Source organism: Sphaerodactylus townsendi, linkage group LG16, assembly GCF_021028975.2.
Source record: "Sphaerodactylus townsendi isolate TG3544 linkage group LG16, MPM_Stown_v2.3, whole genome shotgun sequence".
Taxonomy (NCBI): Eukaryota; Metazoa; Chordata; class Lepidosauria; order Squamata; family Sphaerodactylidae; genus Sphaerodactylus; species Sphaerodactylus townsendi.
Genome location: NC_059440.1, coordinates 11870316 through 11897428, shown reverse-complemented (window position 1 = coordinate 11897428; position 27113 = coordinate 11870316). Strand labels below are relative to the sequence as shown.

Below are 27113 nucleotides of genomic sequence, written 5' to 3'. Positions count from 1 at the left end.
ATGCATTCTGGGAATGTGTTGCATGTGAAATATTTGACAGAAATGTTGCAAGTAGTTTTTCTGGACACTGCTGAATGTCCTTTGTCTTTTTAATGCATATAATAGTCAGACTGGCAGAGATTTCAGGATCCTAAGCAAGCTCACCCAACGTCCTCCTGGTCTATTCAGTGGGGGAATCCAGCGTCCTGCCGATGCCCATCACCTGATCTTTGTCCAAACAATACTGGCTTTTTCAAGCATTCAGCAATCCCACATTTTTTTCCCCAAGAGCTTGCAACTAAATAAACCTGATAGGCCTGATAGTTACCCAGCAGAATATAAAATATTTATATTACAATCGATCTCCTATACTGTTTAGTGTATTTACACACAGACAGGGCTTGGTTTCTTTACCATAATAAACAATAGAAGAAGCTCATATTTCATGGTTGTTAAAGCCTTGAAAAGATTTCATTTTATGTGCAAGCTTGTCTCACTAACAAATGTAGATATGAAAATCCTCTCCATCATCTTAGCCAAGTGTCTTGAGTCTGTTTGGCTGAACCGTTGCACCATCGTCTTACAAATGTAATAGTGACGGAAAGCCCTCTCAGTGTTCTGTTTTTTTAAACTAATATTGTTCTATTTAAGAAACGTTTTTGGATTTAATTTAGTTTTATTATGTTTTCCTTATATTTCTCTAAATGTTTTAATAGCAATTTTATTATTCTTGAATGTCTCCCATTTCATTTCTCTGGAACTCGGTTTGCTTTATTTAATTTCTTGGCCTGTGTAATTAAAACTTGGGTTTTATTTTTGTTGTAATCACTAATATGGTCACCTTTTCAAAACTGATTTTGGACTGAAACAGGTTGATTGATCAACTCTGTTTTCCTTTGATTTATCCAAATGTTTTCATAGCAAGTTCATAATGCTATTATTTCTGGGTGTCTCCCATTTTATTTTCCTGGAACTTGGTGTCTTTGATTCAACGGTATTACCCTGTGGCCATAAATAAATAAAGACGAAGACTACTACATGTGACTCCACGTCAAGTGCAGAGCACCAGGCTGACCGGAAGTCCCACCTCCCGAAGACGGAAACGCGCACGTTGGCCACTTTCGGCCCTGCGGCGTCGCTTCTGTGAAATCCCCCAAACATCATCGGAGTAACAATAAGTAGCAGGACCTTCTTTTGAAAATTAAAGTTGCATTAACTGATATGTTATGGGAATGTCTGAAAGAAATAAAGCTCCAGTCTGCTATGTGTTTGGCATGCCAACTTCCTTTCCAATTTTTTTTTTAGTTTTGAAGTTGCTATTTTCTCTAATCAAGCAATCGGTACCTTATATCATTTTCTCTACAGAGTTTGTGGTAAGTTTTTTTTGGGGGGGGTGGGGGGGAGGTAGTGGTAGGATTCAAATAATTTAACAACCACAATTTAACACCAGGAGCAGGCGTAGGAGGTTAAGAGCTCGTGTATCTAATCTAGAGGAACCGGGTTTGATTCCCAGCTCTGCCGCCTGAGCTGTGGAGGCTTATCTGGGGAATTCAGATTAGCCTGGGCACTCCCACAAACGCCAGCTGGGTGACCTTGGGCTAGTCACAGCTTCTCGGAGCTCTCTCAGCCCCGCCCACCTCACAGTGTGTTTGTTGTGAGAGGGGAAGGGCAAGGAGATTGTCAGCCCCTTTGAGTCTCCTGCAGGAGAGAAAGGGGGGATATAAATCCAAACTCTTCTTCTTCAAACTCTTCTGGTTGTTTACAAGCACCATTTTAACAACCGGTTCTGCCAAAGTGGTGCAAACCGGCTGAATCCCGCCACTGCGGGGAGGGGAATGTCAACCATTCCCCAGAGGCAAAGCTACCAGGGGGCAAGATCATCCATCCATCCATCCACCCACCCACCCTTGGGCTCACTTACCAGAGTTTGATATCAGGACAGAGGTGAGAAAGAAACAACATAGAACAGTTCAACTTTATTATGGCTGTTCAGTCACAATACCTTTTTTGGCCAAAGGTGCTGAGGCAAAAACAACCTGTATCATAAGTGCAGAGAGTTTTCCCCGACACCTACTCCAGTGAGCGGATTTCAGTCCCAAGCAGGCAGCCGGACCTTTCCCTCATGCACAAGCATTGTGTTGTAGACTGATGAGGATTCTGTGTATCACAAACCTGAGAAAACCTCTCCCTCCATCACGACTCCTCTCTTCTCCTCTCCTGGCAAGGGGGGAGGCTGCTGTGTTAGGCCTCAGACACCGACTCACGTCTGCCAGTTATGCCCCATAAACCAGACGCTCTGCAGACCCCCGGGCCTGTGATAGAAAGACACCAGTTTCAATTACCATATTATGACACCACCAGGTAACTGCGCGCAAACACACAATTTGCGTAGACAAGAACATGCAACTCTCCCAGATGCAATTAGAAGGGGCTGACTTTCATATCTGACCTCTCGCAAAGCCACTCCCCTGAATACATCTCTAACTGGGCACCGGAAGCAAGTGGCTCACCCCCCTGAGTCACTTGGGCTCCCACAGATATGTTGGGTGCTGTGTTTGCGACCTCATTTTACTCTATGGGGTAATCAAGTTGGCAAGCTCAGAGTTCTTTCAGGATTATGATGATTATCATTATTCACTGAGTTGACTTGCTATCCATTCCCATCAAGATGTACTCAGGGAGAAAGAGACATACAAAGAGAGGGAGACAGACAGACATATACAGCAAGAGAGAGAAAGAGATACACAGACACAGATCTACGTAGACTGGGGGAGAGAAAAAGAGACACACCCACAGAGATTTTGCTATGAACATTTTCATCATTGCTCAGGGGAAAAATATTTCAAGGTGCCTGGATATTTTAAGACTTTTTCTCACTGAATTTAGTTTGCCATTCACAGTCGATGGCCAAATATTCTGTGCAGTTGTGAGGTTTGATGACCCAAGACAAACAACCACTTTTAGTCAGTCATTCCCAGGTAAAACATAAGGAGAATCCACAGCTCTGAAGTCTGTGTCTCTTCACCACACTGACTCATTGGAGGGAATACACAGAACTGTTCAAATACACTGCAGAATACCACAGTGGAGCAAAAGACACAGCTGAACACCCCATTTCCTCACAACAGCCATGGATGCATAAACTGCCAACAAGAGTGACAAGACTGAGACTTTGGATTTATTGCAGTTTAGCCGCCTATTCTTGTGAGAGTGTTAAGAAAGTAGCACGAGGGTTCCTAAGAGGCTCCTCTTAGTTACCTGCTATCCTGTACTAAACCTTGACTTCCATGGCAGAGGTGTAAGCACCTCCCGATGAGTGGACTGGATGGGCCAGAAGGGAATAAGGGGATCCTTCTGCGTTCATCTGGAGGAATCTGTGAACTTTCCAAATCACTTTGGAAAGTTCACAGAATCCTCCAGATGAATGCAGAAGGATCCCCTTATTCCTGGAAGATCCCCTTATTCCTGGAAGATTCAGTGTGAAGCAATCTCATCTCATTTATACCAAGAATAACAGAAAAGGTATGGTGAATAAACCTTTCTGGAAGAGATGCTACCACATATCTCCTCTGCTGCATCGTAAATAGAAAAAACAGGTTGCAGCTCTTAACACATGATTCGAGGTTAATTCTAGCTGCTTTAAATTGGGGGAAAGGGACTGTGTCCTTATTGAGTCCCCTCGAATAGCATAAAACAACTTAAATCTTTAGTCACAGGGGCAGGATTTACTGTGGTAACAGCCCAACAGTTATGACTTTAGGGCAACGTCCTTTTTCAACTCCAACCCAGCACCCTCCTTCTCATTTAACTTCTTACAGGGCGAATTCTCAAAGGCCGCATTAGGAATGTGTTTTCCAAAAGGGTATGTACAAAACAAAGTTTTTGTGTAGCTCATCTGTGCTGACTCTTTCCTACACTCTTTGTGGCTAGACGTAAACTACTGGGCACTCATAAGCGTGGCAGGTACAAAATAGTGGTTGGGGAAGAGTGTGATGGGAAGGCATCCCTTATCAGAGAGCACGTTTGTTCTTCACATAAGACTCAAACAGGGGACATTATAAATGTACATAGAGGTGTTTCCTGCTGGGGACTTAGATTGAACTAGTGTGTACTGATAAAGTACAGGTTTCTCCCATTGTGTTCATATATATAGACAGTACTCAGAGATACTATGCACACATCTGCTGGGGACTCAGATATAAGCAGTGTACACAGTGGACTCACAGTAGTCCTAGATACTGTGCAAACTTCTCCACAGAGGGAGAAGTGTCATTTTTACAATTTACAGTCAGGAAAAAACCCTCCCCCTTATTGATTTTACCCTTGTGTTGAAGACATGGGCCTCATTCAATAAGAGTGTGATGGAAAGGCATCCCTTATCAGAGAGCAGGTGTAGTAGTTTTGGACTAGGATCTGAGTGAGCCATTATAAATGTACAGAGAGAGGTGTTTCCGGCTGGGTACTTAGACTGAACTGGTGTGTATAATACAATCTTTTGTGTTTAAAATAGTTGGAGCTCCTCACTGCATACCTTATGCTGTACTCTGTCAAGAGGCAGGACAGCACTTACTAGTTACTAGGGCGTGGATAATTTCTGAGCTCGCCTGTGTTTCAGTCCTGATACCAATAGCCTCACCTCCCATATTCTTCTCCAGCTTCAGGCCTCCAGGTGATGGTCTCTGGCTGAAACAAAAATGCCAAACCCTGCAGGACAAAGCTCGAAGCAATTGTTCCCCCTCTACTACAACATTAAATTTAAAACTAATCAGACAGCAGATTATTAGATCCTACTTTCTGACCCTAACCAGAGGTGGGCAATTACCAGGCCACGTTGTAACTCTTTCCCCTCTTCAATATTACAAGGGAGGGTCACTCAGACTGCCCAACAAGACAGAAAATGTCCTCAGTGTATTCTATGGAACATATTCTGCTTTATTGTTCTAAATACGAGGGGTCTTTTCTCTCTGTTTCCTGTAAAGTTTAGTGAGTACTCAATACCTGTGATGGTCATATTCTTAATAAATAATTCTTCCCCTTTGATTGTAACTTCTGCACCCAAATTTCCCCTTGATACATTGGAATAATTTACTCTGCATCGGTCCTCCTTGCATGGGAAATAACTTGATGTGATTTGGTTTGTTAATGTCTGGTCTTTTCCCTTTTCTTTTTAATGCCTAATAACGGTTTGTTGAGTTGAACTAGTGTATATTGATAATGTGCAGGCTTCTCCCATAGGGTTCATGTATACAGACAGTACTCAGAGATGCTATGCAGACACCTACTGGGGACTCAGATATAATTAGCGCTCGTAGAGACAGTGGACTCACATTATTCCTAGAGGGAGAAGTGTCCCTTTTACAGCTGAGACTCAGGTAAAAACCCTCCCCCTTATGGATCTCACCCTGTGTCAAAGACATTGGCCTCATTCAATAAGCATACAATCATGGGCGCCTGAGCAGCTAAAGATGTTACAGCCCTTTGGGGCCATACTATCAACTTGTTGCTACAAACATCACCTACAAAACTGAAACAAGCTAGGAATTGACAGGTATTCAAAAAGGAAACTTTCTCTCAAAAACCAAAAAAAGCCCACACGCTTTATTTCCCAGTGTCAAAGAATTACAATTGAAATGAGGTCACCTCACACTCCAATTGAAAACAAGTCATATTGTACCTCAAATGCAGTTGTTACTTCAATATATCCACTTCCACCTACTATTAGACAGTTCAACGGTCAGAGTTGGTTTCACATATTCAATAAGACAAGTTACCTAGCACATTTCAACCCAAAAGGCATCTTCTTCACCAGTAACTCTAACGCCCAGCAATCAAGCTCTTTCACATGAATTCTTGAAGTACAATTTCTTCTGCAGCCCAGGAGGCTCACGTCTGCATCCTGCAATTGACAAAAATAACAATATTCAGCATTTAAGATGCATCTAATCCATTATGAAAATCTGGCCTTCATATACAAATAGGTCCATACAGTGTCATAAATAAAAGCTGCCAACAAACATGTTAACATACCTCCTCAAAGTCAAAGAGCCATCTTTTCTACTGAGAGCCAGCCTGGTGTACTGGTTAAGAGCAGGTGCTCTCTAATCTGGAGAACCGGGTTTGATTCCCCGCTCTGCCACTTGAGGTGTGGAGGCTTATCTGGGGAACTATATTAGCTTCTGTACTCCAGCACATACCAGTTCGGTGACCTTGGGCTAGTCCCAGATCTTCGGAGCTCTCTCAGCCCCACCCACCTCATAGTGTATTTGTTGTGCAGGGGGGAAGGGAAACGAGATTGTAAGCCCCTTTGAGCCTCTTTACAGGAGAGAAAGGGGGGATGTAAATCCAACTCTTCTTCTAAACTACTCAGACATCTATTCTCTTAATCAGTGACCTGTACCTATCAAGTATAAATACTTCCCCTTCCCTTCTTTCCATCTCTTCCCTCTTACCTGAGAATTCAGAATGACTAACTCAGTTTGTGTGATTTGCAACATTCCACTCTGACAGATGCATTTATTTTGCAAACCTACAACTTCCTTCCCCCCCCCCTTTTTTTTAGTGCACACGACAACATGCATTGGGATCTGACTTCAATGCAATAGAGAGAGCTGTATGAAGTGATCCTTTGATAGCTTTAGAAATAAGTAATGTTGAGACATTCCTCAACATTAACGTATTTTAGAGCTGTAAATGGCATTTCTCCCTCACAGCTTATGGGTCCCTGTTTTGGGACTACGCTTTAGTGGCCTCTACACAACACTCAAAAGAAAAGATGGCTCTTTCACATTACCAATATTTAAAGACCTTTCCATTGGGGGCAATTACTTATTATCTATGGGTACATAAAGCCCACATTTTCTGGTTTAAAAAATAGCTTATATGTATTTTCAGCCAAAATAGCATTGTCTTGGTCATCTACAAGAAACATCTAGAAACCTCCTGGCCATTCAATGGTGGTAAGAATTCATGCAAAAAAAGCTTGCAGCTATGTGTATTATACTGACCACAGAAGAAACCCCCTGTTAGCTTTTTTCCCTTTCTCTCAGCCTTTGAGTTCCTGGCTAAGAACACCTGTGCAACGCATGGACATTCAGGAACACCATCACTTACCCCATTCTGTGCAGACGGGACACGGACAAAGCCAGATCTTCTTCTGTTTGCTGGGAATCTCTCTGGAACGGGTCTCAGTTGCAGAAGCCTTCCTTCTCCTCCTGGAAAGCACAAGGCCAGGATGAAAGTGGCTACAAATACTCGCGAAACGTCCCCCTGGGCCTCCTTCCGCCCCCACCAGCGTGTCCTTCTCCAATTCCTCTAGTCCAGCACAACACTCGCCCCAAGGAGCTCGTCACACCGTGGAGCCTTTCGGTCTGCAGCTGCTCAGCTACATCCCGCAATTACTGTCCCCTTGCCCACACCTGGGAAAAGGGCGCGCCTCCGCTCACCTGCTCAGGCAGGCTCAGGTATCTTGACTACGGAGGCCGCCCGGAGGACCGTGCAGGGGTCTCCCGAAGAGGAGCAGCAGCGGCAGCGAGTCTTCCTCCCGTCCTCCTCCTCCTGCGGAATGAGCAAAGGGGCGGACAAGATCAGCCCCATGCACGCCGCCCTTTCCCGGACCCAGAACTGCCCCCATCCTGCAGCTGCCACCTTCTGCTGCCCCCCTGCATTACTGTCGTTATAACGGTCATGCCATCGTTATAACCGTTATATATAACGGCAGACCACCAGGCGTACCGGAAGTCCCGCCTCCCGAAGACGGAAACGCGCTAGTCGGCCACTTCCGGCCCTGCGGCATCGCTTCCGGGCGGCGAGGCGCGGCGGCCGCCATCTTGCGCGGCTGGCGGGCGGGGGAGAAAGCGGTGCCGGGCGGGGCGGCGGGCAGCCTCCGTCGGTGCGCCCATGGCCGGGCAGTTCGACGCCGAGGACCAGGCGAGCTGGTACTGGGGGCGGCTGAGCCGGGCCGAGGCGGTGGGGCTGCTGCAGGGGCAGCGCCACGGCACCTTCCTGGTGCGCGACTCGGGCACCATCCCCGGCGACTTCGTGCTGTCCGTCTCCGAGAGCTCCCGCGTCTCCCACTACATCGTCAACAGCGGCGGCCCGGGTGAGTCTGCGCGGAGGAGGCGGGCGGGCGGCGGGCTTGCCTGGGGCCGGGACGGCCCTCTCCACCCCTGCGGGCTACCTCGCCCGTTGCTGCAGATTTCTGCAATTGGGGAGCGGCCGCTTTTGCACGCCCGCATCCCTGGGCTGCTCCGAAGTCCTCCCTAATTTAACTTCCTAATTGCATTTTTATTTTTGCATGTGTCGCTTGCAAAGAGCTACCCTGTGCAGGTGCTGTGTCCTCTTGGGCAAGAGTGTTTTAGGGAAGCAAAATGTGTTGGGGTCGTTTGGGACACTTGACAGGAAGTGGCCCGGGGAACTTTTCTCTGAGAGATCTCCCCTCAGTGGATTTGGCTGGTGCCCTCCATTGTATGTGTTATCTCTAATTTAATTCCTGATTGCGTTTTGGACACGTTTAGCTTGCAGAGGAGCAGCTCTGTGCTGCTGCTGTGCCCTCTTGGGTGAGAACATCTTAAGATGCCTGCAGGATCAATGCAACGGTCCCATTTAATTCAGTATCTTGTTTGCTTCAGTGCAAGTCAGATGCTTCCAGGGAATCGATAAGTTTTGCTGTGGCCTACTTCCTTGCTGTTATTCAAAAGTACATCACAGCCATGTCATCTATTAACCATTACTTCATTCTGTCACAGTAAGTTCCATAAGTGAATCATGAGCTGGGCAGAACCGGGCATGTTGCACCCCACAGGGTGGGGATGGAGCGCCCTGGCTGAGTCTGCGGTGACACCCTGTCCCCTGGGTTGTCCCGAAGACCTCCTGTTCGCTCCGTGGGGAAAAGGGGGAAGTTTTCGGTTTGATTGGAAGCTTCATTTGAAAGAACTCCCCTCTGTGGATTTTGCTGGTGCCCTCGATTGTATGTATTTTCTGTGGTCGTATTAGTTTAAGTTCCTAATTGCATTTTTTTGCACATTTAGCTTGCAAAGAGCAAGTCTTGTGGTGGTGCTGGGCCTTCTTTGGCAAGAGCATCGAAAGATGCTCGCACAGTCCATCCAGCGCTTCCATTTAGTTCAGTAGCCTGTTTGCTTCAGTGCAAGTCGGATGCTTCCAGGAAATCAACACATTTTGCGATGTCCTGCTCCACTTGCTGTTATTCAGAAGTACGTGGCAGCTGTGTAATCTGTTAACCATTATTGCATCCTGTCACAGTGAGTTCCATAAGTTAATCATGACTTGCATGAAGATATGTTTTCTTTCGTGAGTCCTGAATCTACCCCCTCTCACACACACACACACACACATTTCATTGGGTTACTCCAGATTGGGAGGAAAAGTTAACAAAGCCATATATAATTTTATAAACTATTGTCATACCCCCCCCCCCCATCAAATTATTTGAAATGGAAAGAGCATCAAAAAATCAAAGCAGGAGTTGAGGGTTAGTAGGAATATGTGACCCTTCTGTTCTGTCATCTGGACTAACTAATATTCTGCTGCTGTAGCTTTTCATATTAAATAACATAGTCCCTGTTGATAGCTCTGTCCTGCCAAAAAAGAAAGGTCAAGGTGCCTCTGTAAAGAGCAAGCAACCTGTGATCTGTTGGTCTGAAATCACAGCTGGCAGGCAGAGTAGTAGTAGTAGATATTTACTACGGCCTTTTGGCCAGCCAAGGCAGGCAGAGTCCATGTAACAAATGTGGTTGGATTCGCTCCCGTTGAACTCAAGGTCACAACACAAAATGCAGATTTTAACATTTAAAGCTATCATTTGTATCCACCAATGGGGGAGGGGGTGTTTTTCCCGATTGAGCAGATTTAGATCATTAGGAGAAGTCCAACCTTGTCCAAGATCCGTTAACAGAAGGGCTAGATCTCATCACAGTGGAACTCAGGAATTCCCTATGCCCAAAAAATCTTGTGACCCTAATTGTCCTTGTTTGTACAAATCAGGCCAAGCCATTTTTGTGCAATGAGGCGTTCTCTAGAGTAGAGTGTTTTAATTGTGTCATTTGTTTTCTGGTGTTCCCATTACGGTATTCTTCTGGTCGCAACTGTGATCTGAGGGCCCCTCCCTACTTCGATCTCAGAACATTCAGGTTCTCCGGTCCTGAGGAGAGAGATTTCAAAAATTAATTCAGCAAAGAGGACTTACATTGGGAATGGGGGTGAAAGAAGGAAAGATTTTTGTTGTTTGAGCAATAACAAACCACTTTGAACAATAACAAAAAGTAGTATCGAAATATAGCAAATACATATTTACATTAGTCGCGACTTATGTTTTAAATGTCGGAAGTTATCCTTATTTTTACAGGTGTGTATGACATACGTTTTGGTGTCAAACTCACGGCCCTCCAGATGTTATGGACTACAGTTCCCATCATCCCCTGCCAGGGGATGATGGGAACTGCAGTCCATAACATCTGGAGGGCTGCGAGTTTTGACATCTGTGATATGTCTACATTGCCACATGTTGCCCTATTTCTATTCTGTCCCTTGATTTTTGGTCCCTCCCTTTTCCTCAGGACTGAATCCTCCGAGGTTCCGGATCGGCGATCAAGAGTTTGAGTCGCTACCAGCTCTACTGGAGTTCTACAAAATACACTACTTGGACACTACAACCTTGATAGAACCGGTGTCAAAATCCAAGCATAACAGCGATGTGGTTTTGAGGCAGGAAGAAGCGGAGTACGTGCGTGCTCTTTTTGACTTTAATGGCAACGACGACGAAGACCTTCCGTTTAAGAAAGGAGACATACTGAAAATTTGGGAGAAGCCCGAAGAGCAATGGTGGAATGCGGAAGACAGCGATGGGAAGCGCGGGATGATACCTGTTCCGTACGTGGAGAAGTATAGACCGGCCTCTACTTCGGTATCTGCTCCAATCGGAGGTAACCAGGATAGTTTCCACCCGCAGCCATTGGGTGGGCCGGAGCCAGGCCCCTATGCCCAGCCCAGCATCAACACTCCGCTCCCCAACCTCCAGAACGGCCCAATTTTTGCCCGGGTTATCCAGAAGCGAGTCCCTAATGCCTACGACAAGACGGCTTTGGCTTTGGAGGTACATAATGGGCAAAATGTAGTGACAAGAGATTTGTTCAGGAGTTCTGTGTTTCTAATTGGGTTAACCCCCCTGGAAACTCCCTCTACAACCTGCCAGTCGCTGGGGGGATTGGGGCTGGGGTTATTTTAATGTTACTGTTATTGTTTTGGGGGTGCTGTGTGGTTTCCGGGCTGTTTGGCTGTGTTCTAGCAGCATTCTCTCCTGACGTTTCGCCTGCATCTGTGGCTGGCATCTTCAGAGGATCTGATAGCGGGAAAGCAAGTGGAGTATATCCTCTGGATCCTCTGAAGATGCCTTGATGAAGATGAAGAGGAGCAAGTGGATCCTCCGAAGAGGCCAGCCACAGATGCAGGTGAAACGTCAGGAGAGAATGCTGCTAGAACACGGCCATACAGCCCGGAAACCACACAGCACCCTAGCGATTCCGGCTGTGAAAGCCTTCAACAATACATTGTTATTGTTTTAATTGTAATATTTTATTTATGATGTCTTATTGTGGTTTGTTACCGCTCTTAACCTGTGTAGGCCACCTAGAAACACGGGTGTGAGACAGTGTACGTTTTATGAATAATAAATAAAGAATACTAGGCTAAGGATCCTCTTGTTGTCAGCAGACCACAGTAATTCAGGCTTTTTAAAAAACAAGTGTGTTCGAGAAGCAAGAGCGTGGCGTTGGAGCATAATTCCCATCCTTGCCTCCAGCATTGTGCACAGCCGTGTTTCCCTCCCATGTTTTCTCTTGTGTCGTCGGCCATGTTTCATATAACACCTGTTTGTATTATTGCCGAGGGTGGGAGTGGACAGCATCTTTCAGTTCACATGTGATTATATTTTCAAGACAACTTCCATCTTCCCCCATGCCCTGCTGGAAGTATGTTATTTTCTGGGGTGAGACGAATCAATCCAACTTGAGTCCTTCCTTAAATGTCTGAGGCACTCCCTTTTGGGGCGGGGGGGCTGATTCTGGTAGCAAACTTTGGATGTGCAACATTGGCCACTCTCTCTTGGAATCCCTGGCTGAGTATCCAGGCATTATAGCTCTAGGTGTTATTATTGTAGGCCCCAAGCATGCTGGCGAAGGTGCTGTTTGCATCCAAGAAGCAAAACTGTTTGCATCCTCTTATCCTGGCCAGGTTGTGATGCTTGCCCGCCATTGTGCCTTAGTGGGGGGTTTGGGGCCAATTAAGTCACAGCTGACTTAGCCCGACCCCATAGGCCACCCCTGCCATAGGGGTTTCAAGGCAAGAGATATTAAGAGGTGGTTTGCCTTCCTGCCTCTGCCTCTTGAGCTTGGTATTCCTTAAGGTCTCCCATCCAAATACTAGCCAGAGCCAACTCTTAGATTAAAACTATTTTAAAAATCCAGAGTTCACGCTCTTCAGATTACGATAGCCTTAACTGTGGACACCCCACCCTTATCACCTTCTATTTCTAGGTAAAAAAAACAGCGTGCCTGTTTTGGCCTCCAACTGGACTATTGAGCAGGTGGATTCTGATCTGGAGAACTAGGTTTGATTCCCCACTCCTCCACCTGAGTGGCAGAGGCTTATCTGGGGAACCAGATGTGTTTTCTGCACTCCTACATTCCTGCTGGATGACCTAGTCGCAGTTCTTCAGAACTCTCTCAGCCCCACGTACCTCACAAGGTGACTGTTGCGGGGAGAGGAAGAGAAAGGAGCTTGTGGCCGCCTTGAGTCTCCTTACAGGAGAGAAAGGTGGGGTATAAATCCAGACTCTTTTTCTTCTATTATAGTTCTAGCGTCTGAGCTTATTGCAGTAAATTATTAGCATATGGGCCACTGAGTGAGAAGATCTGAGAGTTGCTCATAGGAGCCACTGGGTACTTAAAATAGCAGTATGGGATTGCAGAAAATAGCACTGATGGCCTCAGGCTAGATTTTGAAGAAATAGGCCCAGAGCACGAAATTGTGAGCTAACTGTCCTCCCTTGCTGTCCCAAGTAACCTGATCGGATGTTCTAGGTCAGGGGTCTGCAACCTACGGCTCTCCAGATGTTCATGGACTACAATTCCCATCAGCCCTTGCCAGCAGGGCCAAGTGGCAAGGCTGATGGGAATTCTAGTTCATGAACATCTGGGGAGCCGTAGGTTGCAGACCACTGTTCTAGATTGCATTTTGAGCTGAGAGGTCATTGATTGACTCAAGGCAGTAGAATGAACTGGTTTAGGCTCCAAATACTTCCCATATTGACGATGCAGGCCATTTCTCAAAGGGATTTAGACCTACTTACTTGACACGGTGTTTTGGACAGCATTGCAAAACAGACCTGAGAGATCTTATCGTTGATGTGGCAGCAGCTGTTCTTCCCACATCAGGAAGTCTAGCTTGCCGTGCCAAGAGTAAGCCGCCACCAGTTTTTCACCCTGTTTTCCTTCTTTTGATGCCTTGTGTGGGACACGGCCATACCTGAGTAGCTGTTCAGAAGACGTTGGAAGTCCCCTGTGGTGTTAACATTGGTGCCTTTCTTCTTGGTCTGCAGGTTGGAGAGCTAGTAAAAGTCACAAAGATTAACATGAGCGGCCAGTGGGAAGGAGAGTGCAGTGGCCGACGAGGTCACTTCCCATTCACTCACGTCCGGCTGCTCGATCAACAGAATCCAGAGGAAGATTTCAGCTGAGTGCGGCTCAACTGCTCTGCTTACAGACGGGAATAAACACACAGTGTTATGCTGCAGCTGCAAAATAGACCGTTCTGTCTATCCAGTGCTTCAGCAAGTATCCTGATACGCATAAAATGTGCCCGAGACCAGACACCACCATTCCTTAAGACTATCTTCCGGATACCCAGTTCTGCGGCTCTGAAGACATCGCATTTCCCACTTGCAGTAGAATGAGAAAGCTATGGCGGATTCTTATTTCTGGCTTTCCTGGATCCCGTAGCTTCCTCTGTAGGCAGAAAACCGGAATGGTTAGTAGGACACTTGCAAGTTGCTAACCCTGGAGCTTCCTTTCTTTGGATTAGGCCTCTATTGTAATATCTGTTATAACTGCTTATTGCATAAATGAACTGCACAGTGCAAGTAATCCTTTTTTAAAAAAAAAAAAAACATAATACTGGGATAGCTACAGCATTACTACTACCATATTAAATGGGTTACAGACAAATCCAATTCTCCAGAATTAAAGTTCTAGAAATTGATCCCCATTCCTGTCCTAGCTGGTAGCTGGTTTAATTTGAGATAGCTGTTCAACGCGGGATGCTAAACCTCCCTTTTGGTGCAGAGAACTACGTTCGTTGCACTTTATTCTTTTAATATGTAGCGCTAAGGGTATGAGTTGCTAAATCTGCTACGGAGCTCAGCACTATACTCCAAAGGTAATTTTAACCACTGTAGGGAAGAGAGCACCTGAAAATCATGTAAAGTACTCTTGCTCATGCAATATACCGTGACAAACGTCACCACTGTTAACTGAGATAACTTTTTCTCTTCTAAAATGGCTGTCTGGGGCTGTTCCGTTAAGCATTACGATGGTGGCTTCATGAAGATTTTATTTTTAATAAACAATGGAAATCCTTAAATGCTTCTGGACTGGTTCTGAGACATTGACAGTTCAAACCCCCCCCCCCCCCCAACAGGAGCACTTTATAGCTTCCATTAGTCAATCCTTGAACATTCATCTTTTTGTATTAATACTTTCCATGCTTGCTTATTAACTCATTTTTAATGCAGACGCCCACCTAGAGACATCTTTGCCAAAACTTGCCAAACAAGACACTTGTGACCACAACGATTTGTAGCTACATGTGCGATGTTTGTAAGAAGGAGTTTTCCTCCAAATGATTAAAGAAAATTAAAATCTTGTTTGGATTCTCGCAGAGTTATCCCTCTCGTTTTTTTAACAGGCTAATTCTAGAGAGCCAGCGTGGTGCAGTGGTTAAGAGCAGGTGCGCACTAATCTGGGGAACCGGGTTTGATTCCCGGCTCTGCTACTTGAACTGTGGGAGCTTATCTGGTGAACTAGATTGGCTTGTGCACTCCAACACCTGCCAGCTGGATGGCCTTAGGCTAGTCATGGTTTTGTCAAAGCTCTCTCAGTCCCACCTACCTCGCAGTGTTTGCTGGCGGGGGGGGGGGGGGGGAGAGATTGTAAGCTTCCTTGAGTCTCCTTACAGGGGAGAAAGGGGGGATATAAATCCAAACTCCTCTTCTTCCTCCTTAAAGGCTGCTTTCTGTTGGTGGAAATATGGTTTGTCATGTACGGACCCTCAAAATAGATGGCAGCCTATTAATTAACAGCTGTAATCTGCTAACAATATTATTTTCCGTGGACTGAAGGGTCCTTGTTAGCAAACTGAATTCTGACAGTCTCATGGGGGGTTGGGCAAAATGCACTGCTGGCATGGCTATAACTAAAGCTAGAAAATGATACCTGTTCCAAGTGCTGAGCCTGCTCATTGAACAATCTTTGTGTAACTTTTGGAATTTGCACGGGTGGGATTAATCTGCTACTTACAAAAAAAATTATAACTGAGATCTGCTAGTCTGAGTTTACCAAGTTCTCTGGCTTATTTTTGCTGAAGCACAGCTCACTGAGGCAGTAGAAATTTCCCTGTTCTGTTGCTTATTAATACATTATCTTATCCACAGGGTGTCTTTTCACCCCAAAACTTTGATGTGGCATTCTGTTAAAAATACCCACAGCCTTAATTCTAACAGAGGAGACTGAACTGCATCAGGTCTTAATATGGAAAGGGTGAGTTGGTTATGAAATCCATTAGACAACGCAAGTTATCCGCCAAAGTTACTGCATTATGAATAGAAATGTTAGGATCTCATTAAATGTAATGTGCTGTTTTAAAATTACAAACAGACCACTGTTCATTTCTGTTTAAAATGCGTAGATATTGAGAGCCAGCGTGGTGTAGTGGTTAACAGCAGGTGGATTCTAATCTGGAGAACCGGGTTTGATTCCCCACTTGTCCACCTGAGTGGCTGAGGCTTATCTGGTGAACCAGATGTGTTTCTGGACTCCTACATTCCTGCCAGGTGACCTTGGGCTAGTCAAAGTTCTCTCTGAACTCTCTCAGCCCCACCTCCCTCACAAGGTGTCTGTTGTGCGGAGGGGAAGGGAAAGGAGCTTGTAAGCCACCTTGAGTATCCTATGCCATTTCACATAAAGAACTAAGTAAAGTTTTAACGTCATCCACCATTTCCACACACACACACACTCCGCTTCTATGTGCTCCACTCGTTGCAGCCGGGTCCAGACTAAATGATGAGGTAAGGATTGTGAAGCACTTGGGGGAGAGCAGGCGGAAATGGTGGATGAAGTTACAATTTTACTTGGGTCTTCATGTGGAACAGGGTATAGTCTTGCCCAGTGGGTACCCAAAGCACTTTACAAGCTGCCTCTAGCACCCTTCTCCAGCTATTCTTATGGCCGGATAAAGAATATCAGAGGTGGAGCTCTGAGGAAAAGCTCCTTCTGTCCCACAATGTGGCAGCGGTTCCAATGGAAGTGGAAATTAAGTAAATCTGTGTTCCTCAGGTGATAGGGAAGAAAGCCTACATAAATGACTGACTAAATACAATCTCTGACTAAATACAAGCCTACAAAAATGACTGACTAAATACATGGGATTAGACACCACTTACACTCACTGCAATGAATAGCTACAAAGGTCAATGGTGGGCTTACTTTTCCTGAAGAAAATTGTAAGAGTTTCTAAGAACTGAGGGCAAAATCCCCGGCTGCTATTTTGCTTGGTGCGTTTTTGGGTTTACGTTAGCGGTCTCAAGGAATTGCGTGTACGTTCTACCATCCTTTTCAGTTAAGCTTACCCTTTTTGTACCGAAGCCTGTGTTTAAAGTTTAGTTAAAATGTTAATTCTGCTTGAATTCTTAATAATTTTTAATAGCGTGTCACATAAAAGGTTTGTGGGGAGAGAGATCAAGAAAACCAGCAGAACCATGAGTGGTAAACATTCACATAACACTACCTATCTTCTCGCCCATTTTAAGCATGTAATTGACATGTTCATTATGCACCAAATAAAATTCGTAAAAAACAGACTTTCTGACTCATTGCCTTAAACAGAATACAAGTATGAGTATGGCATATGTAGCTGAATGTTTCTGAAGATGTCCTGCTCATTCATCAAATCCCATTGTTGAGAGGGTTAGTTATTGTCTTTCAAAAAAGTTAGTACATGGTACGTTTTAAGACAGTAACTAATCAGATCATTCAAAGAATTTAAAATCTCCACATATTAAGTTAAAAGTTTCAGATCTCCTGTTTTAGCCCATAAGAACAAGCCTGCTGGATCAGACCAGAGTCCATCTAGTCCAGCACTCTGCTACTCAAAGTGGGCCCACCAGGTGCAGGATGTGAAAGCAATGGCCTTCTGCAGCTGCTGCTGCTCCTGAGCATCTGGTCTGCTAAGGCATTTGCAATCTCAGATCAATGAAGATCAAGATTGGTAGCCAAAGATCGACTTCTCCATAAATCTATCCAAGCCCCTTTTAAAGCTATCTAGCCATCACCACCTTCTGTGGCAACATATTCCAAACACCAATCACGCGTTGCATGAAGAAATTTTTCCTTTTATTAGTCCTAATTCTTCCCCCCAGCATTTTCAATGCATGCCCCCTGGTTTTAGTATTGTGAGAGAGAAAAAATTCTGTCAACATTTTCTATTCCATGCATAAACATAAACCTAATTTGCATGTAGTACAATACATTTTTCCATGTTGCTCTTGTGATTGGTTCCAAAGTGCTTATTGTATGTGATTTAATCACTCTGGGCCCCAGCACTTGGACACTGGTCTGAAAACAGATATTTTTGTACAGCATTTCAGGATGTGCATGCATCCATGCGCTTGTCTTAAACCAGGGTCCACAACCTTTTTGAGCTGGCCAGTGCCTTTGGAATTCTGGCACAGCGCAGTGGGCACAGCTACAAAATGGCTGGCACATCTTCAGTCACACAGTGAAGATCCTCATGCTTCAGTAGCAGCTGTTGCCAAAGCAGTGTTTTTTAAAAATCTTCACTGCTAATCAAATCTTCAGGCGGTAAACAAAATCCTTGCTAGGGGAAGGCCCCACCTGGCCCCCACCTTCTGTCTTTTGGAGGGAACATAACGGGTTTGGTCCAAAGACCGAAGTCGTGGCATGTCTTAATTATGACCAGCCAATAGAACATAACACAGTTCTGCTCATCCAGTGTGTTGTATGATTTTGGCTTGTCTTTATTAGACTTGAAAGGTACATGGATTTTGTCTTCAGATCTTCCATTTAATGGTTCATCTACTTTACTATTATAATCAGTGGTACGTCCATGGTCTTAGAAAGGCATCTTTCCTTCCCTGATCGCCTTGTCCCTCTGCTTCCAGTCCTTAAGGTTGTCCAATGGTAGACAAAACATAGTACTGGCAAGTAGGGCTTCCCAGCTCACGGTGATGACTGGAATTCTTCCCAAATGGCAATGATACCCAGACTACAATGTTCAGTGCCTGTGAGGGTACAGCTACTGTGGAGAGTAGGCTCTGTAGTATATCATAGAGCAGTGATGGCGAACCTTTTTGAGACCGAGTGCCCAAATTGCAACCAAAACACCACTTATTTATTGCAAAGTGCCAACCCGGCAATTTAACCTGACTGCTGAGGTTTTAGTTTAGAAAAAAAATAGTTGGCTCTCTCTTTCTCCGTCCCACCCGCTCGAGCAGGGGTCAGCCTGCTCTAGCCTCCAGCAAGTCCCGTGCACACCACTCTGTGTCTCCCTAGCATCTCTGCCTCCTCTGCACACACATTCCCTTGGGCAGCAGCCAACCGGAGCACAGGCACCAGGTCCACCAGCCGAATCCTCCCTGCTCACCATGGTGCGCACACATCATGCTCAGTGGCCCAGGCCAGCCTTGATGTATGTGGGTGGGTGGGTGGGTGATTTTACGCCCCCCACATGACAAACTGTGTGTGCACGTGCCCACAGAGAGGGCTCCGAGTGCCACCTCTGGCACCCGTGCCATAGGTTCGCCATCACTGTCATAGAGTCTAGGACAAATGGTGCTGTACGAAAAGATAAAGTCTAATGCAAAACTGTACAATTATGAGTTAAGTAAAACTACGGAAAGTGCAGGCTTCTGTGGAGCCTGCCAAGCAGCGGTGCCGATCCTTCAGCCACCGTTACTAAGGGAGTGGCTTTCTCTCTGAGACTTTCAGTAAGTCATGTGGCACAGGATTCAAAATGTTTCAAGTGATGATTCAACCGATGTCTTTGGCCTTTGGTGTCGAGCCAATAAGAAGACAGCCTGAGTCACAGTACAATTGGGTTGAAGAGTAGGCAGTAGAGGACAATAGACCTGATTCAACCTGCTCAGGAAGAGCTTTAGGAGACAGGCAGGGATCCAGTTGATGAATCAGGCTGGGAGAGGGAAGATTCAGCCCAGGCCGGTGGAGGTAACAGAAAGCCGAAGAAGTAAAAACCATCTGAAGGAAGATGCCTGGAAAGGGGAATTCAGAAATACTGAAGATGGAGAGAAGAAAATTAGTTGCGAATTCTTCCCAGGCGCTGAATTAAAATATTCTTATTCAAATATCTTTGTGATCAGTCTTGCCCGAGGAGAAATCACTAGTTCCATAAATGTCAGCGACTTTAGGAAATTGACTGTGGTTCTGCAGTTGAGCACAGCATTACTAATTTAAAGGGTCTGGTTCAACAGGGAGTAGGAAAGACCTCCGACACCTTAGAGAGCCACTCCCAGCCAGTAGCGGGATCCAAAAATTAACAGGTTCCCATGGTGGTGGGATTCAAACTGTGGCGTAGCGTCAATGCGGCTGGGCGGGGCACAACGGGGGTGTGGCAGGGCATTCCGGGGGCAGGGCATTCCTGGACGGGGCTGTGGCAAGGACGCAGCCGCTGCACCGGTCCTTGGGCGGGAAATGAATGCACACAGGCGCAGGCTGCCATGCACGCCGGTGCACCTCCTGCTAGACTGCTTCAAGTTCTGCGTGCTACTGCTGAGAGGAGGGGCGTAACTAAGGCAATAATCACGTGGCAAATTCACCAATTAGTAACCCCCTCTCGGCACACACAAATAATTAGTAACCTACTCTCGGGAACCTGTGAGAACCTGCTGGATCCCACGTCTGCTCCCAGCCCAATTGGATCATATCGACTGCCGTACACAAATGGTGTGATTCACTGTAAGGCAATTTCATGTGTTTGTATGGAACAAGCTGAGAAAAGGCCTGATCCTGAGAAAGAAACCGAAACAATTTTTTAAAATTTTGTTTATTTTATCAGAGAAACCGAAACAATTTATTTATTTTATTTGTTACTGAGGACAACTAGCAAAGGAATTGCCGCCTCCTTTAGTTGACAGTAATGCTCTAAAGCAGGGGTAGGGAACCTGTGGCTCGAGAGCCGCATGCGGCTCTTCTGCCTTTGCACTGCGGCTCCACAAGCTGAGCCGCCGGCTTCATCCTTGCCCGCCCTGCAGGCAGCAGGGCGGGTGCATCCATGCGCTTCTCAGAATGAGTGGAGTAAAAGGTTAAAAAACCCAATATATACAGTGTTATCTTTATTTTAAATGTCAAAAATTATCTGCGGCTCCAAGTGTTTTCTTTTCCTGTGGAAAAAGGATCCAAATGGCTCTTTGAGTGTTAAAGGTTCCCTACCTCTGCTCTAAAGGAAACAATCAGACAGTGTACTGGTAGAACAAAAATTCAGTTAAATATCTTTATAAAACTTTCAGTTCTTTAATTATCATTTTGATATTGTCCTGTATTGGTCTGACTATCCTTATTTACAAAGATCCCAGAGTGTAAGTGGGAGAGGCATTTTACCTTCAAGATGGCAACAGAAAGCAGCAGTTTGGCCAAGAGGGCAAAAAGATCGCTCCTGTCAGATGAAGTTGACACAATTGAAAGTATTTAATATAATACGGTTCACATCTATAAAAGTCTTACACCTAAAAGTCTTTAAAGCTTTACCCCTATAAAAGACTTTGAGTCTTCAAGAAGTTTGTGCATCGTCATTTCCAAAGACATGAAACAGTTCTGAAAGGGAATATCAGTATCATGTGAGGGTGGGTGGATTCTTCACAAACAACATTTGAATGAAGAGCTTCACACTTTACAGGTCATGTTCTTAGTCACAAGATTATACAAGATTGCACGTGGGTTAGTTGGAATGTAAGACTACTAGAATTCTAAAATGATAAACTGATCATCACTCTGGAAAATTTGGCTAGTTCAGATAAAACGGAGGTGAGGAAAATGATGTTAAGCTGCTCCGGGGAAAAGTAGGGCATAAATGAAGTAAATAACCTCACTGTGAGGTGCTACACAAAGCATTCCAAGAAGTATGAGAGAGCGGGCCATCCTATCACCGTCCTAAAAGTCACTGGTTTGCCCCCCTAAAAAAAAGATCTTCAGAGGGAATATACAACTTGAAAGCGCAGAATTAGAATTCATTAACAAATTAAACATTACACATTCTGTTTTAAAGAGCAACGGACTCATTACAATCTAGAATAGCTCTGCGGGACCCATTTTTTAAGTTGGCTCTTAACCTGCTTTGTCCATAACCTTGCTACCACTATCAGTTAATCTTTACTTAAACATCAGACTACTTCTCCCTGAGTAAATTGCATCACCTTGGTTATCAGTTTGTAACTGCTTTAGACTGCTGCTCCCTGAGTTGACGTCATCAACTTTCTTATCTGTTTTTAAACTGCTCCCCATTGTAGTCATTTAAACAGAAAATTTACACTGAAACTGAGTATGGAATTCACACCCACCTCTCTGTCTCACCCCCTTTCCCTCCCCTGCCTCACAATCTTTCCTTTATTTAAATTCCCAGTTTGATTCCCTCCCCATATCTGGAGAAATGAGCCATGACTCTCAAAAACTCAATCATCCAGGCATTTACAGCAATGTTGGGTAGAGATGGGTGGCAGAAACGTACTGGTGACACTCAACTTCAACCCCATGAATCTCTTCCAACATTAAACAGCCACAGGGCCTTGTGGAACCCACCATAAGCATAAGCATAAGCATAAGCATTTTATTGTCATTGTGCACGCACAACGAAATTTACAGCAGCATTCCTCGATGCACACAATTTCAGACTCATACATCATCCTCACTTTCCCCTTCCTCCACCCATCCCTACACAGCCCCAATGATAGTGCTTCACCATCTGCCGCCTTCCCCATTGGTTCGGGGCCAGGGTTGCCTCAAGTTCCGCCACAGTTGCAAGCATCAAAGGAAAACGAAAGCAGAGGAAAGGTCCATTAACATATCAGAGGTCAACAGCTTCCCCCCTTCCCACAGACAGATGTGAGTCCTTGCACCTAGCCTTGTGGCAGGAGTTATTTAACGGCTGGCTCGCTTCCTGCCAGCAACCATTTAGTAGCAACCATTTTGTAGTTGCACCCACCATACCAAAGCAGAATCCTAAAGATGCCCCTAGGCTGAAAAAGGTTGGGGACTTCTGAAGTACAGGAAAGAGCAACCAAATGGATAATAGGTTTGAAGCACAAGGCTTTTATCATGGTAACAGGAATTATGGCTTTTAAAGTTCATACAGCAGTGCCTTGGGGCTATATGGAAAAGGTCTATCTATAGTGATGTGCATGGCACACAGGGATTCCCAACACTGCACCTATAAGTGCATAGAGCCCACAGATGCCTTTGCACCCAAGCGTTTTAGAAAGTGGGTGGGGCCACATGGGCCTTTTGCCCAGCAGGGCTTCTGATTGAACTGAAGATCTATTAGGCTGTTCAGGTGAAAAACAAGATTGCTTTGGCAGTAGCCACAGAGTAAGGATCTTCACAACGTTGCTGAAGGTCATTTGTGTGTCTGCAAGATCAAATTTTCAAACAATGTGTTTAAAAGCATCCTGCAACACGGTGTTTCTGCCTGAAAGGTTGAATAGTGTCTGCTAATGTTCTACATGATTTCACTCCCTGGCATTTCACACTTCCTGCAGTGGTTGTTCCGGAGCTGGTTCCACCTTCTGCGGCAGCCATTTTGTGGTTGCTCCCACCACCCTGGGTAAGAATTCCAAAGGCAGACTCCAAAAGTTGGTGACCCTACCCTGTTGCATATACACAGCTTACCATACCTTCTGTCATGCAGGAAAAGCCCTTGTTCTGTGGTGGAAACTGCAGCCCAGTCAACTTTGAAAATTCTGCACAGTCCATCAGATCTCCAATCAAAAGCCCTGCTGGGCAAAAGTCCCACCTAACCCTGCTCCCTTTTTAAACCATTTGGCGGCACCTGAAAAGGTGCTGGTGGGCAAGTTGGAGACCCACTCTAGTGTTAGAATGAGTGGTGGGATTCAGCAGGTGCACACCACCTCAGCAGAACCGGTTGTTAAAATCGTGCTTGTAAACAACCAGTTACATTTTTGGAATCCCAACCCCCGGAACCGGTTGTTAAATTATTTGAATCACACCATTGGTTAGAATCATAGAGTTGGAAGAGACCCCCAAGGGCCATCGTCCACCCCCTTGCAATGCAGGAATCAAAGCACTCCTGACAGAGACTCCAAAGAAAGAAACCTCCAAAGAAAGAGACTCCACCACACTCCTAGGTAGTGCATTCCACTGTCGAACAGCCCTTCCTGTCAGGACAGGGGGGGAAATCCTTTTTGTCCAGTTCCTCAGAACTTGGGAGTCACTATGAAACTGTCAACAGATTCAAGCCTTCAAAGAAAGCATCATTCATTCAATGGAAATTCACTACCATGAGATCAGTCCTGGATTAACCATTAAGCAAAATAAGCACGTGCTTAGGCCTCAAGTAAAAAGGGCCCCATAGAGCTTTTTTCCTCCTTATCTCTGCTAAGAATCGAAGAAGCGGATTTGTACCTTCAGATTCATTTCGAGGTTACGCTCAAAGACTTTGCAATTTAAAAATACAGGAGAAAACTTTCTGTAGTATAAATAAAGTTATTCATGATTTTATTATTATTATTATTATTATTTTGCATCTTTGCTTCGAGTATGTTAAAATGCTACATGCCTGCAAGGCAAGAAAGCAACGGAATAATAGGGGTTTTGTTTCACCCAAATAATTATATTTATTAATTAGAACATATATATTTTACAGTTTACTAACGTTTTTATTTTGAATTATGTACACAGTGTTTTGGGGGTACCATAAACTTTTCAGTGCTTAGGATCTCTAAAGGTGTTAATCTGGCCCTGCATGAAATGAGATGTTCAAAGGCTATGAGCAATATCTCACTCCATACCTGCAGGAAGAGGCCTGCTGTGGGAAAACGGCACTTGGGGCAACACCTGCTCCAGCCCCCCCTCCCCCCACCCCACTTACCTTAGCTGGTGGCAGTGGTCCCGGGCCGCCTCGCAAGGGGGATGTCCTGTCTCTTTAATATAGGCTTCATGGGATGTTATTTACTGGATGACATTCCACATCAGACTGGAAAGGTGGAATACAAATGTTTTAGATCCATAAATAAAATGTATTGTCAAAAGCTTTCGACACTGAAATTATCTGGCTTTTCTGGGCTGTGTGGCCGTAGTCTAGAACAGTGGTGGCGAACCTATGGCACAGGTGCTGGTGGCACTCAGAGCCCTCTCTGTGGCCACACGCAAACAGAGTCCCACCCCACACACACACACATATCTAGGCTGGCCTGGGCCGCTGGGCTCGATTATTAGCATTAAACCTAAGACCTAGTTTTGGGGAAGCAGTGTAGGTAACCCTGTTAAGTGCTGTTAAACCCCACTAATTTTCATGCGAAGAACTAAAGTGCGATCCTTTACCTGGGAGTAAGCTTGGTTGCTGGCAATGGGGCTTGCTTCTGAGTAAACCCTCCTAGGGTCGTGATTCACTCATTGGAAGAGTTGCACAGTTGCTTCAAAGCAAAGCCACTGACTACCACCAAGCTTACTCCCGAGTAACGCACGCCTAGGAGCCAACCATTTTTTCTAAACTAAAACCTCAGTATTCAGGTTACATTGCCGTGTTGGCACTTTGCGATAAATAAGTGGGTTTTGGGTTGCAATTTGGGCACTCAGTCTCAAAAAGGTTCGCCATCACTGGTCTAGAAGGTAAAGCTACTCGACCAGGGCCACACAGCCATGGAAAACCCAAACAAACACAGCCAAACAAATAAAAATTTATAATTGAAATCTCAGTTGCTCATTCCCACTACCTGTTCAAAGAACAATGGATTTTTCTCCAGGGCTGGTGGCATGCGCTAAGTCCTTGGGGGGAAACAGTGGGATAAAAATGCAATAAGGAAAACAAAGCAGGTCAGTGGGGAGTTTGCTGGCCAGAGCAGCGTCAGGTGGTGCCCCTTGGGAAGCCATTGCATTGCAGTTATCTGCTTTTCCCAAAGAATTGCAACATCGCTACTGCACCGATGTAAGTGACTTCCCTTCCACAGCCGCGGGTGAGGGGTGGATTCGAACCCACGCCCTCCTCGGGCCACACCAGCGCGCTCTCCTCCGCACCGCTGGTTGCCAGGGGAGCCGCGATCGCTACGGGGGCGTGGCGTGCGCATGCGCGCGCCGCCCAACCTGCCCGGATGCAGCGGGCCGAGGCGCCACCGCCATCTTTGCCCGGAGAGCAGTGAGCTGATCGTGGCTGGGCCCCCCTCAGAGCCATCGGCCTCCATCCGCCCCGCGCAGCCCCCGCCGCCCTCACTCGCCAGACATGGACGATCGGGAGGACCTCGTCTATCAGGCCAAGCTGGCCGAGCAAGCCGAGCGCTACGATGGTGCGAGGGGAAGGCGCCGACGGGCCCGAGGCGGGGGGGGAGGCGGAGGAGGGGAGCGCCTACAAAATGGCGGCGGCCGGCCGGCCGGGGGCGGGGGGCGCAGACAAAATGGCGGCGGCGGGGCCCAGAGGGGGTCGGGCAGGGCCCGGGGGGTCGCGGGCCGCCCCGGGGCTGCCCTGGGCCAGGCCACCCCGGGCTAGGAGGGGTGTGGCGCCGAGGGAGGAGGCCGGGCAGCGCCGCCTGGAAAGCAGGCCTGGGGGTCCCTGCCCCCCCGCAGCCTCGCGGGTGGGGCTTTCTCCCCCGCATCCCCTCTCCCCGCACCCCAGGGTGGCCCCACCTGGGAGGGGAGCTGCCTTTTCGCCTCTCCCTCCCCCTAAGTCGCATGGACAACCCGATCCCCCTTTCCAATGCAGGCGGATCTAAGGCTGCCCATGACCAGGTGGGCTTCCTGGTCTTTAAATGCCATCCCTTGCCCTGAAGTCCTATAGTGATGGGTGGCAGGCTGATCAGGGGTGGGGGGTGGGGGAAGGATGGCAAACTATGGAAACAGGTACCAAGCGGGTTTTATACTCCTGTGTTTGTTTTTAATTTTAAAAAATACAGAAAAATCTCGAAAGCACACAAGTCACTAGCTGCAAATCACCGTTCCTTCATTGATGGTTTGACCAGCAGTGGTTTCATGCCTTTGTAGTATGACCAGTTTAAACATTGGGACATTTGTTAGTTTGCCTTTGTAGTATGACCAGTTCATAGGTTTTATACCCCTGTGGGTTTTTTTAAATTAAAATACAGAAATACTTCAAAAGCATGCAAGTCAATAGCTGCATTCACTGGTGCTTCATTAGCCAACAGTGATTTCATGCCTTTGTAGCATTACCAGTTTGTAGGTTTTATACCCCTGTGCTTTTAAAAAAATTTAAAAAATGCAGAAAAACCTCGAAAGCACAGAAGTCAGTAGCTGCAGTCACCGTTTCTTTTTTGGAGGGTTGACCTTTGTAGTATTACCAGTTTGTAGTATGACACTTGTTAATTGAGTGAAACCACGGCGCGAACCAGAGGTCATCAGGAAGTGTAAGTAGCAAGTATCCTTACCGTCGTGGGAGGATGTATTAGCCTTCCAGTAGATTTTAGGAGTTGCTTAGTCCATAGACAGGGCAAGTAATGTTATTTCTCCAGATTTGTAGCACATATGTGTGGCTCTGAATTGATAATATAGCACCACTAGAATTATAGTGATATTGGTGCCAGTGTTGGGCTGCCCCACCTCAGGCAAGCCAGTTCTGCCCTGGGTAAAAAGATCTTTGGAAAG

At 46.0% G+C, this 27113-nt stretch overlaps 2 protein-coding genes and 1 long non-coding RNA gene across 5 annotated transcripts in view; 2 read left to right on the top strand and 1 right to left on the bottom strand.

The window, feature by feature from the left end:
* Nucleotides 1-1940: 1940 nt before the first annotated feature.
* On the bottom strand, nt 1941-7877 carry LOC125445865. 2 transcript variants are annotated; one of them, XR_007246339.1, is made up of 5 exons: nt 7711-7877; nt 7422-7533; nt 7090-7190; nt 5751-5875; nt 1941-2291 (listed from the first exon to the last, which is right to left on the bottom strand). It is a non-coding gene; the product is annotated as an uncharacterized LOC125445865 (long non-coding RNA). The 2 variants fall into 2 exon arrangements; XR_007246338.1 differs by lacking the exon at nt 7711-7877 and having other exon boundaries at nt 7422-7704.
* CRK (CRK proto-oncogene, adaptor protein) lies at nt 7787-14922 on the top strand. 2 transcript variants are annotated; one of them, XM_048519284.1, is made up of 3 exons: nt 7787-8077; nt 10551-10916; nt 13589-14922. In XM_048519284.1, exons 1-3 carry the CDS (start codon nt 7876-7878, stop codon nt 13618-13620), a joined length of 600 nt encoding a protein of 199 aa, XP_048375241.1. In that variant the 5' UTR covers nt 7787-7875; the 3' UTR covers nt 13621-14922. The 2 variants fall into 2 exon arrangements, with proteins under 2 accessions (XP_048375241.1, XP_048375240.1); XM_048519283.1 differs by having other exon boundaries at nt 7793-8077; nt 10551-11086.
* A 10675-nt stretch (nt 14923-25597) lies between these two features.
* YWHAE (tyrosine 3-monooxygenase/tryptophan 5-monooxygenase activation protein epsilon) overlaps nt 25598-27113 on the top strand; it is a 30669-nt gene continuing 29153 nt past the window's right edge. Inside the window, 1 exon segment of the mRNA XM_048519051.1 lies at nt 25598-25804. Within this exon segment, the coding sequence (XP_048375008.1) occupies nt 25741-25804 (64 nt within the window). The 5' untranslated portion in view covers nt 25598-25740.

Coding starts and splice junctions, on each gene's coding strand:
- CRK (XM_048519283.1), top strand. CDS start 7,876: ATGGCCGGGCAGTTCGACGCCGAGGACCAGGCGAGCTGGTACTGGGGG. Junction 8,078..10,550: donor CGTCAACAGCGGCGGCCCGG/GTGAGTCTGCGC, acceptor CCTTTTCCTCAG/GACTGAATCCTCCGAGGTTC. Junction 11,087..13,588: donor AGACGGCTTTGGCTTTGGAG/GTACATAATGGG, acceptor CTTGGTCTGCAG/GTTGGAGAGCTAGTAAAAGT.